Here is a 20,648-nt window from a genome sequence, read left to right as displayed (position 1 = left end):
CTCAGAAATCTGCCTGCCTCTACCTCCCAAGTGCTGGGATTAAAGGCGTGCGCCACCACTGCCCGGCTAGAATGAAGCATTTTTAAAGGGAAAGTTTTATCATTCTTGTATGTTCAGGTTTTATGTCTTTTATCAGTTTTATGGTTTTATAACTTTGGATTGTATGTTGAATAAAATTTCTCCATGTGCACTTAATGTTCAGAATTAAAAATTGAACTCTGAATAATTATTCCTTTGAAATAACTATCCTCCTGCATACTATAATTATGGCTTATTATTTTATATCATTTCGTATCAGTGATGCACTCACTATACCACATTGGGCTTACCACCCAAATGCTCAGTGGTCTTACAGGAATATCTTCCTCCCTTCTCTTGGGTTTTAAAAGATGTAAGGAAAAAATTTAGGAATTAGTGCACTCAGCTCAAAAGCGGAGCCTAAGAGTTCCTGAACTATCTCCAGTGAGTGTGTGGGAAGCAGGGCACTGGGCTCATGAAACACTGACTGTTCCTCAGGCGCGCGGCCCAGCTCTTGCTAGTACCTGGGATGCATTAGTGTAACACCACCCTTTGTGTGTTTCAGGTGTGTGGAGGTCATTGCGAAGGAGGGACAGAACCTGAAAGAGCTGTACTTGGTGTCCTGTAAAATCACTGATTATGGTACGTAATGAGTCTTGCCCTAACCCCGTACCCTTCGATGAACAGAGGTCTTAAAAATCAACAGAAGTTATTTAAAGAGATGTCAAGAACTTCTTTAGACAGTTTGTTCACTTATGCAATTCTGATAAAATAAAAATAACAGGAGAAACAATAGTCTACACATCACAGTAGAATGAATGTGTGTGTGAGCTTGGTGCACAGTCTGACATACATACACACGGATACACACAGGAGTAAAGAGTGCAGATTGGAGAGCAAGGAAATGCAAATAATTCTCGTGTCAATTAAATGTCTGATCTCATGAACAGGGGTAATACTATCAGTCCGGTGGATCGCTGGCTCGTGTCAGTACTGTAAGGTGGATGCCTGGTGTTCAAAAGGCAAGCCCTGGTGCTGCATCCTTGGGGCCACTTTAAGAGGGACGTGAAGTGTGAGCATTGTCTCAATAGTCTATATTACCCAAGGACTGAATTGCCTCTGTAAACAGCCGGAACTGAATAGGGTGTACTCACCCTCCTGAAACAAGCGGAACGGCCCAGCCTCTCTTGTCTTGTTCTGCTTCACATCTTTTCCCACCCAGTATGTATTTGACATATGTATAGTTGAGGCCAGATATTTGTCAGGGTATGAGGGAGAACTGCTTCTTTTTTTCTGTCTGCTTAAATTGTTTATTTAAATTTTAATTTTTTCTCTTGAGAGAAATTAGTATTCTGTCTTCCATTGTGAGCTTTCATATCTGCCGGGACTCCAGTCCTAGGATGTTGGGCAGACCTGCCCTGGGAAGAAGATGGCTGCATTGTGAGATCCTGAGTTTGCCATTTAGACAAACTAATAAAGCTGTAACGGGACAAGGCTAGGGTTGCCTAGCATCATGAAGGTCATGCTTAGTTTATAGCCACTCCCTCAAAAAAAAAACAGTAAGAAATATTCATATTTTAAATACGATTTACACAGACTTTTGTCCATATTATTCTCTTTTTCTAGTTAAAGCCTGTAAAGAGGTGTTGATTTCTTTTTCCTTTTCTATAGTTCCTTGTCTTGCATGGCATGTTAAACTGATACTTAACACTCCTGACTTTCAAGGTCTTCCAGAAGCTCGTGGTTTCAAGGCCTGGAGAAGTGCTGCCCAGCACATGAATGTGGAGAAGGCATGTACTCAGGAGTTTCCTTGTTCCCTGCCTCTTCACATACACCCCTTCGTCCAAGCTCTGCTAACATTACTAATAGCCCAGAGAGCTGTGGAATAAATCCCTCCCTTTCAGGGACTCTTCTGAGGCTCTGCAGTGGATGTCACCAAAATTACACTGTGTTTTGGAGGCTGATTTTGTTTAATCACCAGCTCCTGTCCAGTTTGTAACTGTTCATTCAGAAGTGCTCCAGAAAACTGAGGGAAGAAAGGAGGCAAGTCTAAGATTAAATTTTTCATCTGTTCTCTGACCTTAAGGAAGTGCCTTCACATACATATTACTCATTTATTTGTGAAGTAGAGAATTAATTTCTTTGTGCAACTACTGCCCAGTCTAGTGAGGAGTAGGGTGCTACTTGAGAACCCCGCTTTCCTGCTGGAGGGCAGATGGACCTGTTCCCACAACCTCCCTGACCTGGGTGTTGGGAATCTCGGTTCTGTTTGGTATACTCCCTATTGGTTTTTGGTATTGAGTATTTGTATTTGTCTCCTAGTGTGGCGACAGTATGCTAAGTTCTTGCCACCAGAGCTTGGTTTGCTTGTGTCTCTGAACTATGTAGGTTCTCAGTTCCCTCTGGGTTTGTCTCTGTATTAGAATATCTTCACACTATTTAAAGCCTGTGGTTGTGTGAGTTGTGTTCAAGACCAGTTAAAGCAGAATATCTAGCTAGGCAGTGGGACTGGAGCGGAGATTTCGTGATCATGTGTAAATGATGATTATATGCAGGAAAATTGGAACTATTGATCTAGTCCACTCGACTATTGAAGCCACTTTTAAACTGGCATGTTTATGTATACCTTGTCCTTAAGGGATGTCATTCCTGTGGTGACTATGTATTTCTCTCTTACCCATGTTCGAGCCTGCTCTCCTTGCCTCCTCTTCCTGTGTGACTTGGTATGGGCCTGCGTTGGGTGGCTAAGCGGATAATCTTGGCAGTGTTGCAGCCTGTGCTGCCTCAGAGAAGCAGCTCCCCCTGCGGACAGATACTCTATGGTTTTTGTCAAGATCCTCACAGGTGTTGAATGTGGCTATAGTGCTCAGCAATATCTAGCCAGACTGTTATAAAGTAATATTCATTTAAACTGATATATGATAAAGTTGTCATGTAGAAAGCCATCATACTAATATGCTTCTATCTCTCCAAAATAAACATCTTTACGGTAAAGGATAACAGTTTATAAACAAATCAGTAAGTCAGAAATATCGAGGTAGAAAACACAGCCTTGGGAAATTGCTCCCTGAGGAGAAATCCAATACCATCATTCATCTGTCACTGAACAAATGTGGTACTAAGTATGGGGGGATAGTAACTGAAACTCAGAAAGTGAGTTACAGTTAGACTTCCGTCTCTTCTAATCATCATAAGCATAAAGTATGTTATTTACTTAACCTGAGTTTTGCCATCTTATAAGCCACATGATACGTTCACAGGTAGTAGTGAAAATCGGAAGTTCCATGTAGTACGAACTGGTATATCGGACACTCGTTAACAGTTCTGAGAAATTACCCAAGCCACACAGGTACACACAGCCCTTCCCTTCCTTCGGGTTTGTAGGAAACATCCCATACAGGTGGAACTTGTGTTGGTCTATAGCTGACTTGATGACTTCCGGACCTGAGCTATTAGTAGGAAGAGAAAGATGGCCCCAAGGGAAGGCCTGCGTATCCAAGTCACATCCCTATCTTGCCTTATTTCCTTTATTTTCTCTGTATTTCTTCCTGCAAACTTAGCTTGGGTTACTTGTATATCTTGTTATGTTTCTAGGATAGTTTCTCAGCTAATATCTTTTTGATCTCTTTTAAATCCTACTTTTGAAAATTCTCATTCAGAAAAGTGTCTCTTGCAATTAAGAAGAGAACAGAAGTGGGACTCAGTCTGTCTCACCCAGGTTTACAGAGGTCAGAAGCAGTCACTAGTTCATCTGCACAGGCCTCCCTGGGAGTCAGGAAATAGGAAGGATGGGGAAATTCTGCGCTGTAAACCTTGTTACACCAGGTGACATGAGAGCTCTTAGCACATTTTCTCTTTTTACTTCAGCACTGCTGAGCACCCTTAGAAGTATCTTCTGAAAATATCTTCTGGTTTCCATTCTCAGACTGTCCAGTGATCTTTGAAGAGGACGGTAAACTCTCACTCACTGACATTGTAGTTAGGGTCCACAGTTGCTTACGCCACAGCATCGCTGGGCTTTTGATGAGTTTTCTCGCCAGTGCAGGAGTCAAGCTCAGGGTCTTGACTACAGCTAGACAACATTCCCAGCCCCATGGGTTCCCTCCGAGCTGCCCCCCAAGCTCCTCTGTGGCTCTCTGAAGCCCAGAAGTGCTCTCCTGAGTGCTTTCTTACCTGCTAAGTACTGCTCTTTGTCACAGAACTTCTTTGATTTGGGGCATTTTTACCTTGACAGTCTGTCATGCTTTTGGATTACTCAGGACAAAGAGTTTCCCAAATCAGAGCCAACCACTGTGCCCATTGTAATCACGGGTGCTGTCCTTTCAGACGGCCTAGCAGTTAGAGGCCTGATCCATGTTCTCTATGTCGGAGAGTGTGATTCTCATATTCCTGAAGCTGTCACAGAAGGACGGAGGGAGAGTCGAGGGGTGCCCTGTGTAGCCTGGTGCAAGGGATGACGGTACAGCAGGCAAGAAGGATGGTAGGGGTGGTCTGGGAAGATTGATCTTAGCTTGTGTATAACCCATGCTTCACCCTTGCCACATTGACCTTCTACCGCCATTGAAAGATTAATGGGCCATACCTTCCCCACCCTGCTCGGGACCCGGGATCTCTTTGCTGTTAGTCAACTCAGATTAGGATCTGGGATATATTATCCAAGCAGCGCTGCTGGAGAGACAAAGGAAATCCAAAACAGGGTCTGCAAGAGCCACAGCAAAAATGCTTTTCTCTCCTCAAGTCGTAAACCAAAATCAGTTTACTCTTATTATATCATCTTATTTTTCATATTACTGGGTGTGTATTACCTACAATGATGTTCCATTTAAAATAACTTTCTAGCGTTTTCTTTTTGTTTCAGTTTTAAATTGTATTTTAAACTGCTCCAAGATTGCCTGGTAAGAGGCACCTCTTTTTGTCAGCAGAGGTAACTCTAATAGCTGAAAAGTGACAAAGAAGAGCTTTAGAACATATATTTGCAAGTCAAAAGGAATACTCTATTGCTTACTGTTATTATTCTCATTTCCCATTCTGTTATTTAAATATAAATAGCACTCATTGTTGCTTGCAAGATAGTACTACTTTACTGAACCCTCTGCTTTGCAAATTCTCATTTTTATATGTCCGTTTAGATATTTCCCTCTATTCCTACTTCTTCACTTAATTCTTTATTCTGCTTCATTTAGAAGATATCATGATCTCCTTTCCTTCTAAATAAGGGGCCTGATTTTCACCTAAAATTTGGCATTTGCTACACTTATTTATTTGAAAGAAAGGGAAATGAAGAAAATGAGAGCATATGAATGAATCAGAATTTATACCACTTCCAACCCATTCCTGCCCCACCCCCGTGTGTGTGTGTGTGTCTGTGTGTGTGTGTGTATGTGTGTGTGTGTGTGTACGCGCGCGCACGCGCGCACGCACATTGACTACAGTGCTCAGGGAACAGGTCCTGGGAGTCAGTCCTCTCCTCCTGCCATGTGGATCCATAGGAACAAACCCTTGCAAAGATGTGACCTACTGAGCCATTTTGCTGTCCTGAAATGTTTAATTATAACTTTTATCTAAATGCTTTTGTTTGATTGGAGCAAAGAAATTGTTGACTTTCTTCCCTGGCTGCTAAATCACTTCCAGACTGTAGTTAGGTCCCCTTAAAATAAAAGATTGAGCAATGACAGTGTTCATGCTGTTATGGTTAAACTACAGTATTCAGTTTAATAAGAAGGACTTTTAAAAGTGCTTCTTCAAAGAGTCCTACTGCTGATGTGTGAAGGGAGAACCACCATCTTAACAGTATCAAGAATCCTATTATATACACTTATATATAGTATTTATTATTTAACTTCTATCAGCAGTGCTTTATACTTTTTGGTTAAATTCATTTCTGCATAGTGTGTGCATTGGCTATTATTTTAAACATGTTATACATTTTGATGAGTTTTCTCATATATAGAAAATATTTGTGTGCTGACTCAGTATCTTTCAGCCTGGCTATTTCTACTTTACTCCTTTAGCTGTTAAAATTTTTACAATTAAATTTTCTGTATGAAAAAATTATTACCATTATTATCTAAATGCATCTCTCTCTCAGTAGAGTTCTTAGGTTAAGAAATAACCTAACCCATACTTTCAAACTATATAAACCCATTTGTGTGATTATGACATATGAGGGTCTTATACCTTCATGGACATACACATATATGCATATGTACGTACATACATACATACATACGTTCTACTGTTCTAAATTAACCTTTTATAAATGAATGCTATAATTCTACATTTAACATAATTACTATCTAAAATAAGAACTGTTGCTGGGCAGTGGGTGGTGGTGCATGCCTTTAATCCCAGCACTTGGGAGGCAGAGACAGATGGATTTCTGAGTTTGAGGCCAGCCTGGTCTACAGAGTGCATTCCAGGACAGCCAAGGCTACACAGAGAAACTCAGCCTTGAAAAACCAAAGAACAAAATAAAATAAAATAAAATAAGAGCTTGGAAATACTGTGTTTAATTTTAATTAGCTGTTTTTAACATTATTACACTTAGTAGAAAAGTCTCCTTTTGTAGATATAGAAAACTTTAATCAAATCAAGGGATGAATTTTTGTGACATGTCCACTCTTAGATTTCATTGCTTTCTGTTCCGCACACTAAGCATTTCCATTGGTGGTGGGGGTGGGAGTTGGGGGTGGTCTTAGCACGAGCACAGATAGAATCCTGACTTTTCCTCATGGGTACACAGTCAGCGATGATCAGCTTATAAGTGGCATTGCAACACATACACTTATCGCCATGATTGTTACAGAGCTTCTGGCCTGTGGTATTCAGTGGAAAACAAAGGACGTGTGGATGTTCACAGCTTGTGGAGCATTGCTTCCTCTGTGGTTATAAGTTCTCCATGCACAGATCTATGTGAGCAGAGCTGATCTACGAGGCAGCGAGGGCAAGGGAAGCCGGGAAGATCCTAGATGATTCCTAAACCCTTTTCTACTCCTAGGCCATGTTCTGCTATTTCAATGAGCAGAACTTTAGCGGCTGGTGGGATGCTATGGGAAAACCCCTAATAGAGAACTTCATACTAAGTAATAGTCACGTATGAATGAGGCTTCCATCATTTTAAGAAATATGATACTGTCACTTTGAAAGGTCTGTCTGCAAGATTGGGGCTTATGAGAAGAGAGTTGTCATGGGCAGCTCCAACTGGGGAAGGACTGGGGAGAGGCAGCAGAAGAGGGCCTCTGAGTGGGTAGGGCTCTGGGCTTACACAGGGGCCATGGAGCATACACAGGTGTCTGAATGAATGAGTTTGTATACATTGGTTAAGCTAAAGAAAGAACTGAAATCGTGCGGAATGATGCTGTCCATGCACACACAGGCAAATGTTAAAGAAATCTCATGAACAGAGATTCTATTTGAAAATACAAAAGAAGTTCCAATTTTTTTGTTGTAACTTATCCTGTCTAATTCATCATCCCCATGGCAACAACTTAACATACATTATATAGAAAGAAACATTATGTTGGGCAATACCTACTAATCAAATATATAGCTCTACTGAGAACAAATATATACTTTCATCATAATAATGATAGAATAATTGCAGTGTATTGTTATTTTCTTTAGACATTAATTCCTTAAACGTTCCATTTTAAGACTTGATGTTAATACTGGAGCCTATGTGGAAACTGAGATCTGGTATGGTATAAATTCGCACAGTTTATGAACTGTATTATATTTGGATACAGTAGCAACATAACCTGTTAGGTCAGTGACATGCCTGAAGTATTTAGTACTTTTTTTTCTCTTCTTTTTATTGGATATTTTATTTATTTACATTTCAAATATTATCCCCTTTTCCAGTTTCCCCTACAGAAACCCCCTATCCCGTCCTCCTCCATGCTTCTATGAGGGTGCTTCTTCACCCACCCACCCACTCCAACCTCTCCACTCTGGCATTCCCCTATACTGGGGCATAGAACCTTCCCAGGATCAAGGGCCTCTTTTCCTCATTGATGCCTGACAAGTTCATCCTCTGCTACATATGCAGCTGGGGTCATGGGTCCATCCCTCCATGTGTACTCTTCAATTGGTGGTTTAGTCCCTCGGAGCTCTGGAGCATCTGGCTGGTTGATATTGTTGTTCTTCCTATGGGGTAGCAAATCCCTTCAGCTCCTTCAGTCCTTTCTCTAACTCCTCCATTGAGGCCCCTGTGCTCAGTCTAGTGGTTTGGCTGTGAGCATCTGCCTCTGTATTTGTCAGGCTCTGGCAGAGCCTCTCAGGAGACAGCCATATCAGGCTCCTGTCAACAAGCACTTCTTGGCATCCACAATAGTGTCTGGGTTTGGTGACTATATGAGATGGATCCCCAGGTGGGGCAGTCTCTGAGTGGCCTTCAGTCTTTGCTCCACACTTTGTCTCCATATTTCCTCCCTTGAGTATTTCGTTTCCTCTTCTAAGAAGGACTGAAGCATCTACACTTTGGTATTCCTTCTTCTTGAGCTTCACATGGTCTGTGAGTTGTATCTTGGGTATTCCAAACTTCTGGGCTAATATCCACTTATCAGTGAGTGCATACCATGTGTGTTCTTTTGTGATTGGGCTACTTCACTCAGGGTGATATTTTCTAGTTCCATCCATTTATCTATGAATTTCATGAATTCATTGTTTTTAATAGCTGAGTAGTACTCCCTTGTGTAGAAAATGTGTGGTACACATTTTCTGTATCCATTCCTCTGTTGAGGGACATCTGGGTTGTTTCCAGCTTCTGGCTGTTATAAGTAAGGCTGTTGTGAACATAGTGGAACATGTGTCCTTATTACATGTTGGAGCATCTTCTGGGTATAGGCCCAGGTGTGGTATAGCTGGGTCCTAAGGTAGTACTACTATGTCTAATTTTCTGAGGAACCACCAGACTGATTTCCAGAGTGGTTGTACCAGCTTGTAATCCCACCAGCAATGGAGGAGTGTTCCTCTTTCTCCACATCCTCACCAGCATCTGCTGTCACCTGAGCTTTTTATCCTAGCCATTCTGACTGTTGTGAGGTGGAATCTCAGGGTTGTTTTGATTTGCATTTCCCTGATGACTAAGGATGTTGAACATTTCTTTAGGTGTTTCTCAGCCATTTGGTATTCCTCAGTTGAGAATTCTCTGTTTAGCGCTATACCCCATTTTTTTAATAGCGTTCTTTGGTTCTCTGGTGTCTAACTTTTTTAGTTCTTTGTATATATTGGATATTAGCCCTCTATTGGATGTAGGATTGGTAAAGATCTTTCCCCATTCTGTTGGTTGCCAGTTTTTCCTATTGACAGTGTCCTTTGCCTTACAGAAGCTTTGCAATTATATGACGTCCCATTTGTCTTTTGTTGATTTTACAGCATATGCCAGTGGTGTTCTGTTCAGGAAAATTTCCCCTATACCCATGTATCTGAGGCTCTTCCCCACTTTCTCTTCTATTAATTTCAGTGTATCTGGTTTTATATGGAGGTCCTTGATCCACTTGGACTTGACCTTTGTTCAAGGAGATAAGAATGGATTGCTTTACATTCTTTTACATGCTAACTGCCAATTGAACTAGCACCATTTGTTGAGTATGCTGTCTTTTTTCCACTGGATGGTTTTAGCTCCTTTGTCAGAGATCAAGTGACCATACGTATGTGCATTCATTTCTAGGTCTTCTATTTTATTCCATTGATGGACCTGTCTCTACCAAACCATGGTTTGTTTGTTTGTTTGTTTTAACCATTATTTCTTTGTTGTCTAGCTTGAGATCAGGCATGGTGATTTACCCCAGAAGTTATTGAGAACCGTTTTCTCTATCCTGGGTTTTTGTTATTCCAGATGAATTTGCAGATTGCTCTTTCTGACTCTAATTCTAAATGAAGACTTTTAAAGCGTCATCATTTGGGAGTGCCCAGTGCACTAGGAACTCCTGGTTTCTTACTTCCTCTCTCTCACCCACAGCTGACATCCCTGCTTGTGGAGAAAGTGAAGGTACTGAAGAATGAAAGCTACTCTGTCAACTTTCTGGTCATTGCTTTCAGAGTTTGCTGGGACCTTTTGGAAATAAGTATAAAGTTACTAAACTAGTGTAGCCTTACATACTTTCCTCCACAGCCTTCAAAATTCCTTGTGTTGCAGTGGCTATGACTAAATGAATTTAATATTCAGACAAACAACAGTCTGTGAATCTCTTGTGAGTTTCTGCCTTCACCACAGTAGATAGGACAGGCTGGACCTGCTGCAGATGAGCTGCCCAGAGTAGGGCAGTCCATTGTAGTGTGGCTACCCAGAGAGTGTCTTGGTAGGTGGTAGCAACCTTTCCAAATCTATTCAGTGTGTTGATTCTGTTCCTTACAGATCAAGAATGAATAGTACCATCTATATCCTGTCTTCCAAAAAACCCCAAAACAGACCCTCTTGAGGAACTCTCTGTAGTATGGATGTTAAACAGAACATTGTCTTATACAAAAAGGCTGGCTTATTAGTTTAATTTATTGATTAAGTAAAATAAACTTACTCTTAACCCCCGCTGCTCAACTTTTTATTTTAACCCTTTTTCCTAAGCATTCTCTTAAGACTCAGTCACCTAGACTTTATGTGTCATATGTGATTTTCATCTAGGCTTTATCGCATGACATTTAATAAATAGTTTGAACTTTTCAACTTTTCTAACAATTGAGTTGAGTTGGCATGGCTGTTCCAGCCTCTTTGCCATGTGCCATGCATTTCAGACTCCAAGTGACTTGGCTGTCGTCGAATGTGACTGATAGTAAGCAGAGAAAAAGAGACTTTTTTTTTTAAACTGAAAAAGGGGGATAAACAAAACAAAAACTACTCTATATTTAGGAATTTCTGATGCTTTTATTTTTTTGTGAGGTGTGTGTGTGTGTGTGTGTGTATTTGGAGTACACATCAATCCTGGTAAAGTGAATAATCTCCATCGATTTAATTCAATTTTCACAGGTCATGGTGTTTTCATGTGGTAAACAATTCTTTAATGCAGAGAGAATGTATAAAAACTAGTTAGTGCATCCTTTTGGTGATTGATACTGATGGCTTTCTAACCAGCCCTGCTATTTAGGTTCAGCTCTCCCGCCCCCATACAATTTGACTCTCTTTATTTCTTTCCACTGTCTCCTCCTTGCTCACAGATGGCTTTAGGAGCTTCTCCAAGAAAACAGTTTGGCTTTGAAGATATTTTTTGTTCTTCTGTTCTACTATTAGATTTTAAAATTCACAATAATCTCCTAATAGGACCCAGCTCCTTCATTGCCCTCTGTTTGTTTGGAAGTACCCCTGCAGTTGGTCTTAGAAGTCAGAGTCCCTGCGGTACTGCTCTGATACGCAAGACACACTCTGCAGGAACCAGGTCCTAGTCAGGAGTCATCGGCAAAGACACCCGGAACCTGCAAGGTGGCATGGATTCAAAATTAGAAGTTCCTTTGATTCTGTATTGCGAACTGCCTGTTAAACGAAAATGAAATAGGGTGATATAGATGCTCCATAAGCATGCTAGAACAGCATGCGCATATGCTCCCACAGTGAGGGAGAAGACTCAAGCTGCCCATCTTGAACAACAAAAAGAAACTTAAAATTTTTAGTTCTATAAAATAAGTGAAAAGCTTGAAATTTAATCAGTCTTATTTTATGTGAGGCAAATGCACTTGGCTGTCTTTGAGAGTCATGCCGTCTGCTCTGGTTTACATAAGAAATTGGGCAAAACCTTCAAAGTATTCGTTCTCAACTTTGCCTTTTCCAGCACACCTTGCAATCAAGGCTCGAAAATGACTCACTTTCCAAAACATGATAAATTAGTATAGATCCAAATATCTTTTCCCTCTCATTCTGATTAAAATATTTTCCTAAATGTCAAGAAAAGAGGTAAGTTTACCAGGCTTGCTGAAACTCACCCATAACTGTGGCTTTCCCTTGCGTTGGAGCTCCGGTGCCGAGTGCTTATCACTGTGAATGAGTATTGGCCACTTACATAGTTGTAACCTGTATCATTGAAATAAATGATGGTAAAGCTGCCCCCAGGACCCAGATGCATGGTCCCCTAGACTTCTGTCACATTTATATTGAATAATAATATGTGACCAATGCAGTTTCAGGAAATGTACTATGTATAGGCATAAATGTTTCATGTTCCTGTGTTCATCATATTCCTTAGTGTGCAGAAGGACAGACTGACAGCAGAGCTGAGGGACCTCCGGACAGTATACGAGTGAAGAAAGAACCTCCCACATGTTGTAGATGTATTGACAGCTGTGTCCTTTATAGGACTGGGCATCTTTTCCATAAAACCTCATCTCTTTTGCTAAATAGACTATTGATTTGAAATCTGTTCTTTCTTAGTTTATGAAAAAGCAGATATAAAATTTCCATTTATGAAAGTAGTATTCATTTTACTACTATGTACTATTAAATTAGTTGTTGTATGACATAGTCTTTAAATTAGAAAGCTACTGTAAGTTCTTGAGGTTTCTTGGTTTATAGAAAGGCTATAAACATGTTATACGTGTGGTAGACTCTTCAGATATTCATTATAGTTTTTTCAGCTACAGGAAACCAGTTGGCAAATTGTAGAAATATACTTAGGAGCTGTGCGGTATAGCTGTTATAATCTACTGTTATAAATCTATATAAATCTACAACCTGCTAGGAAAGATGGAATCTCTTCCAACTTTTGACTGTAATAAATGATTTCAGTGGACTCTGGTCTGTCTCACAAGTGCATTTAGTATTTTCTGAACTGAGCCTCTCTTCTGTGCCAGGTATGTTTCTAACTGTGCATGTTCAGGCTACTGATTGACTGACTGAGAACCAAGTCATTCTCGCTAAGACATACTGCGCCCCAGCTACTACAAAGATGCATTCTGGGGCCAGAATTACTCCTTTACTAACAAAGCTTGCTTTCTGCAGTAGTGGTACTTATAACGTGAATGAAAATTCACTGACCTATATTCTTCTGTTTAAATCCTTAAAAATTTAAATTAAAACTTTGTCAACAGTAATTCTAGCCACACTGAGGCAAAAAGAGCGTTCCCTACAATCTGGCTGCACCAAATGTAATTCATAACTATCAAAAATCCGTTTTCTCTGCATAACTTTTAAGAAGGCTCCTGATGTCTTGAAAATTCCATGCAGTTTCCTTTAGAAGTCGGTGTGGAGTGCCACTGTGCATCCTGAAGCCCACACACGGGGAGTTAAATTACAGCAAGAGCGTATTTCTCAAGCACCATATAGTTGCAAATCCTTTATCCTCAAGTACATAGTAGCAGATTTTCTCTTTGAACAGTGAAGGAAGTTGAACTTGGGGGCTATTTCAATTTAACACATGATGTGCCTGCCGCATGCTCACAGTACGGCTTGCCTTGCCTGCTGGTTTTGCCTGATTCATCCTTGCTTCCTGTAAAAAGAATTAAGTATGTAATACCAATTATGGAACTGGACCCACATGACCAGCATTTTCCAAGCCTCATTTCCCTATCCTGGCATCTGTGTCAGTATTTCCTCTTCAGTGGGTTCATCTAAATGCAGAGAATGCTTGCTCTCAGTGTTGTTTTATACTCTCAGCGCCATTTCCCATCTTCCTCCTGAAAATGCCTTAGTATTATGGCATTACTCAGTTCACGCTTGGGTACTCTTGGTGCCTTATTCTCCTTGGCAACCATGACCAAGCCAGGATGAAACTGTTCACAAAATACACCTTTAAAAAAGAAAGGAAAAGAAAGTATTGCTAACCCATCAGGCACCCAACTGTGTTCTCGGTTCCTCTGATCCTGCCGTTCTGTCTTAGCCTAACAGACTGGCATGTAGCGTCTGCTCCCTAGCAGCCCAACATAATGTACTCTTGGAAAAACAGGTATCAGGCCCACAAGTATCCATCTACACCAAGTGTAGTTCTCTTAATTGGAGTTGTTAATGGAGGGCATAAGGATTGGAGACTCCCTAATACAGGCAGCAGTGGGGAGTCGTTGCCGTAAGACAGCTCTAATGAACTTTCTAAAAATGCTTTTCAGATGAATAAATAAAATATTTTCAATTGTGCATGCCTTTATATATTGTTGTAGGCTAGATATAACATACACCTGTAGTCCCCGTGCTGGAGAGGTGGAGGCAGGAGGATACCATTTTTGAAGGCAGTGTAGAGTTTACATAGTAAACCTTTATTTTTAAAGGCAATTAAAAGGTAAACGAAAAGGAAAAGAAATGAATTCTTTATCCTGGCTTGTTTGAAGCGCTAAGATAAAAAAAAAATGTTAAAAATTAAACATCCAGGTGCCCTGACTACCCTCAGGCATTGTCCGTCATTAGGGGTCACCTTGGAACAATGCAGTCAGAGGACTTGATGGCTACCATCAACCTTCTAGAGGGCATTGAGCAGCACCCCACTTCTGTAGGAGCCTGCGTGGCCTGTGCCTCAGTTTACCCACACACCTAACAGACGATGAGAGGTGCATCGCTGCTTGCTTCCCTACAAGGCTTATTCCAGAGACAAAACTGCAGGGCACTCTCAGTGACATCCAAGCAGGCAGGGCCTTTGCTTCCATCGGAAGTGTTTTCTCAGTGACACTATCGACATATGCCAGTCAGAGGTCAGATTCAAATGCAGAGAGAGGAGGTTTGGTAGAAGTTTCCAGGCAGCTTCAGATTGAACTTTAAAATGATTCTGGAGGTATTGGAAGATGTGTGTTTACCTACAGTCCATGTCTGTCCCTCCCTTATCCAGTTCTTTTGAGAAATAAGGCTTCAGCTCCTATATCAGAGAGGACACAGAGGTGACCATAACCCTACTAACACTCAGCGGTCTGCTGAAGCTTGTGATGAAAGTGTGATTAGCTGGGCTCTGGCCTGGAGCTCGCTCACAGGACCAGGCCTCTTTAGATTTCCCTCATTCTGAGATTTCCTTCATTTTATTTTCCTCCCACTGTTTGCCAATAATGTACCATCGTAGCTTTGCCACCACTGGCGGGCCTGGCAGAGTACTGGCTTGTATCCCCAGACAGGCATAGAACACTCGTATACGAAAGTGTCTGAGTTCAGCAAACACTTCAAAGCGTCTATGTATGTTACCTAAGATCTTGCAGGCTGGAGCCGGCCTGAGGAAGCAAAGTGAACCCTTCCTAGCTAGAGGGACTGGTAATGGAGACTGCTCCAGCGATGTCTCAGGAGGTGCTGTGGCTCCTGCCATGAAGCAGCTCTCAGTAGCTCGCCTCCCAGTTCTGAGGTCATGGAGGGTAGAAGTTCTGGTGCTATGTGAAGGGATTGGGCTGGATCCTCTAAGGCCCCCATCTCTCTATGAGGAAATGCCTCCACGGTGTCTTCTCCTCAACCTGAGAGACTTCTACTTTCCCTCTGTGACTGTCATTTCTTCCCGTTGTCCTCCTGCCTCATTCATGGTTTTTTCATGAAACTCACCAGACTTGAAAGGGTGGGAAACATGCTCTGTGTACAGGTAGGTCTCATTATGTGATAATATTCTATAATTTCATTTCCATGATGTAATGCATTTTAATCAGCATGACAAGTCAAAACCAAACCTCCAAAATGAAATTCATTTCAAATTAAGTGACTTATCATTATAGACTTTAAAGTAAATTCTCATTACAATAGTAATGTAGATTTCAGTAGTGTACATATAAATAGTTGACTTAGTAAAAAATATATTTCCTTTAACCTAACTCTGCAGCTGAAACATCCATATAAACTATCTTTGTTTCATAACCAATAATTTTATTTTCTCTTAATTTGATCCATATTAGTAAATTCTTAAAATTGTTATAAAAGACAAAATTATAAAACTAGGTAAATCTTCCGCTACATATGAAGGAATTGTTCTTTCTTATATCCTAGGGTATATGTAGGGATTTGAGATCAACATGCTAATGTAATGCTGTTAGAATCTTGGGGGTTTTATATTTGCAAACTAGTTTGCTGAAAATATGTATGCAATTTCATAATTTCATACTGGAAGATAAATGACATGGACACATGTGTGTTTAAGTATGAGAATCATAGCCTATGTTATATTTGACATAGCTATTAAATAAATTAAAATAATTTATTGTACTACTTTTTCTTTTATTTTTTAACCAATTATTTTTGAAAGGAAGATTTTTTTTAATAGATAGTTTCATTCACAGGACACTTTAAGAATAGAAGGGTTTTACATTTTTTTTTAAATTTACTTTCAAACAGTGAAGGATCACTAGAGAAGCTGAGAGAACTCAGCTTGTGATATGTGATATATAATACCTTCTTTGTGCTGTCCTGAGACTGTACAACTTCAAGATATTTTATTCAGTGTAAGTGATGCTATGAAATCTATGTTTCTACCAAATACGTAAATTAAATTTTTAACAGTAATCAGATATCTTTGTTATTTGTTGAGTACTATTTTAGCTTCTGCATGTCCATGTTTAAAAAAGCACAAAAATTTATTCTGAATGTTATCCTTCTTATTTGCTCTCAAAATGACCTTCATTAGATAGCAGACCCACACAATGCAGTATGAGTGGGACATGTAAATATACCTCACAGCCACCCGCAAAGCACAGAGAGGCCATGCTAAGATCACTAGTCTACATGTGACGCAGGCACGTAGAGGAGGCAGGGCTGGGAGCGTGCTCCGCTCGGGCAAGGCATCCTGTGCGGTAGCGGACTGCATATTGACAAGTGCAGAAGTGGTGGGTATAGGTGACTTGGAATGCAATGTTAAAAACTTCACTACAGTTAGACTTTCTGCTATAAACTTAGGAGTTGCTGACGGTGCAGGCAGAAAGTGAGAAAACAAGTTTGTCTTCCAAAGGCAAAGTCAGCAGTGTACAGGAAATAGGTGTCACGGGGAAGAGGTTAGCAAGGAAACCAATATTAGTGATGACAGAGGGATTGTATGCAGAAGGGTTTCCTGGAAGTGCTTCTGCATGCCGCACTGTGGTAGTGTATTGACACCTAGCTAGGAGTGCGCGTGTGTGCTACACTGTGGTAGTGTATTGACACCTAGCTAGGAGTGCGCGTGTGTGCTGCACTGTGGTAGTGTTTTGACACCTAGCTACTGTGATATATTACTCAGGATTTAAAGGTCAAATGGCTCAGTTGGGAAACTCATAAAATGAGGAATTTGTAGCCAAATAAAATCTATGTACATTTATATTTAGAGTTAAGGTGTGTGTGTGTGTGTGTGTGTTTAGACATCATGGACATAGAAACAGGCCTACCTCCTTTTGTTTATATCTTCTTCCTGTGGAGAGACAGGGAGGGAGGGATGAAGGGAGGTAGAGAATGTCTATAACTTAGAAATCATGAAAACACGAGTCTTGTATCTAGTACATAAGAACAAAGGCAAGGTGCTGGTGGCCCTGCAGCAGCAGGGATCTGTGACCACTGAAGGCCAAGCAGATGTCCCTGACCTGGGCTGCCTTCTAGTGATATGTTGATGTCTGAGGGCTTTGTAGAACTGACCCTAACCTTCACCTGAGCATCATGGGAGAGCTGATCTTGAGGATGGCGCGCGCGCACACACACACAAACACACACACACACACACACATACACACACACACACACACACATACACACACACACAGTCCAGTGCCTGTGTGTTTATAGGCTAATGGACTACTTCAGGTGTTGTATCACCATGCTCCTGTTGGTTTGAGACAGTGTTTCTCATTGAACCTTGGAGCTGGCCTTTTCTGCTTTTTCTGAGAAGATGCATGTCTCCTTCCTCACAGAGCTGGTATGTATCCCAGCACCATGTGAGGCTCTGTGGGGGGTTCTGGGATACTCAGAACCCAGACCCTCGTGTACCTTATTCACTGAGCCATTTCCCCAACCCCTAGAATTAAATTCTTTAAATCATACATCTGTGGACATTGATTTTAAAAGGTAAAAATGTTTAATGTAGCTCTCTAACATGCTAATTACATTCTGCTTAACATCAGATAAACATGTGTTTCTCAATTGCAATTTGCCAGTGGAATTCTTAATGACATTTAGCCTCTCCTGTTTAAATTAAAGAGAGTAATTGTTATGTATTGCTATTTGTGTGCAATATGTTTATTTCTCACTATCTGCTAGCCTTATCCTACAGAAATATAATGCAAGTCACAGATGAGAGCTTCATAAGTAATTTAGAATTTTCTAGTCATCACATTGAAAAAGTGAACAGATACTAGTAAGATTCGTTGTAATAGCATTTAATGCAATATAATGAAAATACTGTCACTTCAACCCATAATCAACTTATACTGCCTATGAAATATTTTTCTCATACTACCTATGCAGCATGGTCTGTGTGCTACATTTCCGGCACCTGTCAGTTTGAACTGTCAATCAGGCGCTCCTGTGCTGGGCGGGGCAGTCCTAGGTTCACTGCCTTTAGTAGGTTAATTATCATTTAATAAAATATGAAAATGACTGGCAGTTACTTTATCTGTGGCAAATGTGAAACCAGTCACTGAACATAGATTTTAATCTGTTTTATGATAGTAGTGACTGGAATATTTCTTTATCTCCCTATCTCCTTGTCAGAGACGTGTTTGCCTCCCACCTCGCCCTTCCAAGGCTTTCCTTTTTATAATGTCCTCCTTTTGTTCTCCTATGTCCTGTCAGGCTGTATTATAAATACAGCAGACTGTTCATCTGAAACCTCAGAGGAAAAGGAGACAGGAATAAGAGGAGCACCATGAGTTCCTGCCCTCTTCCGGTGACGCCTGAATTATTTGGAGGATAATGGAATCTTCTTTAACTTTTTATTGGTTCTTGTGAATTTCACATTATGCACCCCGATCGCACTCTTGTCTCCCTCCCCTTGTACTTGGCCTCTACCATTGCAACCTCTTCACCAAGAGAGAAAAAAAAAATACCTTGCTGTGGAAACTTGAGTCCCACAGTATAGATTTTCTCTGTTTGCAAATGTTCATTGCAATGACTTATTAGTCAGGTACGGGGCCTCTGGCTTCTGCTTGATCTGGGATTGATCTTGGAACCTCACTGGGACTCCTCTTGGGTATCCTGTTGATGCTCTATGTTGTGGAGATCCTGCAGTTTTGGATCTATAGGGCCAGCCGAGCAACTTCATTCACTCCAGCAGTTCATCAGTGGGGCAGATATCCCAGTGGACCAAGTCAACGACCTGGATCTGGACCTCAGGTATCTGAGCTGGTCAGCCCACCACTGACTCTCCTCAGGGTTGGCTCACCAGCAAGCCCTGCTACCTGGGCCAGCTCTACCCTGCTGTTCTACCAAGTGCTGAAGCTGGTGAGGGACATGGCCAGTTCTCCCACATCCAGGGCCAAATCTACTGTGCTGCCCAGCTGAGGTGCAGGCTCTGCTCTCCTGCTCTCATGACCAGTCTCCTGCCCCTGGGGGTGAGGGCAAAGGGAGGGGAGGGGGTCTCTCCCTAGACAATGCCACCACATTGGAGATGAGAGGTAGGACTCCGCTGCCCATATCCTCAGGGGTGGCTCACCCGCCTACAATGTGCTTGGCTGCTCTCCTGAATACTACAGCTGCTTAGTGGCATGGTCAGCTCTTATGGCCCCAAGGCCAGCTCTCCCATGATGTTCAGGTGAGGGGTAGGACCAGTTCTACAAAGCCCTCAGATATCAGCATATCACCAGAAGGCAGCCCAGACTAGGGACATCTGCCTGGCCTTTGGTGGTCACAGATCTCTACTGCTTCAGGGCCACAGGCCTAGATGTGGCCCTGGGTTGCAGCACAGGCCAGGACCCCACCATGGCTCTAAGTGGCATCACTGGCTACTCACGTTAGGCTATTCCTCACTACCTCTCAGTCTCCAGCTCTGCCTCCCATCACTGTGCTCACCCACACCCTCTGTTTCTCTTTCTCTCCCATCTCTCCAACACTTACTAGCTCCTCTTAGTGGCATCCAAGATGTGAGTGTCTGGGGTCGTCCCAGGAGTGCTATGTCCTGCTTGTGCACTATGGTGCCAGGCAGGGGTCATCTTGAGCATGCTCTCTCCCCTGTGCTTATGCTACGCCAGACTGGTGGTTGTCTCAAGCCAGTTCCCAGTCCAGGACCCATCTGCTGAACTGCTGGTCATCTCAGACTTTCTTTTTTCCAGGGAATGTTAAGCTACTAATCATTCACATGTTCATAGGTCAGAACACTGAACATAGACATAGGCCCCCCTCTCTCCTCTCTGCCACCTACCACATGTGACACAGCAGCCACACCTTCTAGGGCAGGGATCATGAATTCTTGATGTTGTGTTTAGGATGTCCTTGATTTGGTACTCTTAACATGACAGGTAGTGGAGAAGACTGTCCCTTGCTGAAGTGCCTGGAGGGCCATAGTCACTGTGTGGATTAATTGCACTTTGGAGGGTGTGCATATGTGACATGTGGACTTGGCTCTATGATGAACCTGCTTATGTAATGATGGAGAATTATTAGAACATAAACTGGATGCAAGGACTGTGAGACTAGTTTTCATTACATCTTGGTAGTTTAGTATTCATTGGCTCTTTTAGTCTTAACAATTGTAGACTTGGGGCTGGTGATCGGCAGTTAAGAGTGCTGACTGCTCTTCCAAGGGTCATGAGTTTAGATCCCAGCAACTACACGGTGGCTCAGAACCATCCGTAATGAAGAAGAAAAAAAA

The 20,648-nt window shown here is 41.6% G+C and overlaps 1 protein-coding gene and 1 pseudogene across 1 annotated transcript in view; one reads left to right on the top strand and one right to left on the bottom strand.

Moving 5' to 3' along the window:
* The window catches only part of Fbxl17 (F-box and leucine rich repeat protein 17), a 426,380-nt gene that overhangs the window by 269,391 nt on the left and 136,341 nt on the right, over positions 1-20,648 (top strand). Inside the window, exon 7 of the mRNA XM_031368580.1 lies at positions 584-660. Coding sequence (XP_031224440.1) covers positions 584-660 — 77 coding nt within the window. The remainder of the gene's footprint in view (positions 1-583; positions 661-20,648) is intronic.
* Positions 20,112-20,234, bottom strand: LOC116089640 (annotated as a pseudogene).

The sequence above is a fragment of the Mastomys coucha genome, unplaced genomic scaffold (assembly GCF_008632895.1).
Source record: "Mastomys coucha isolate ucsf_1 unplaced genomic scaffold, UCSF_Mcou_1 pScaffold14, whole genome shotgun sequence".
Classification (NCBI taxonomy): Eukaryota; Metazoa; Chordata; class Mammalia; order Rodentia; family Muridae; genus Mastomys; species Mastomys coucha.
Note: the sequence above shows the minus strand (reverse complement) of the source record. Positions and strands in the feature narration are given on the sequence as shown.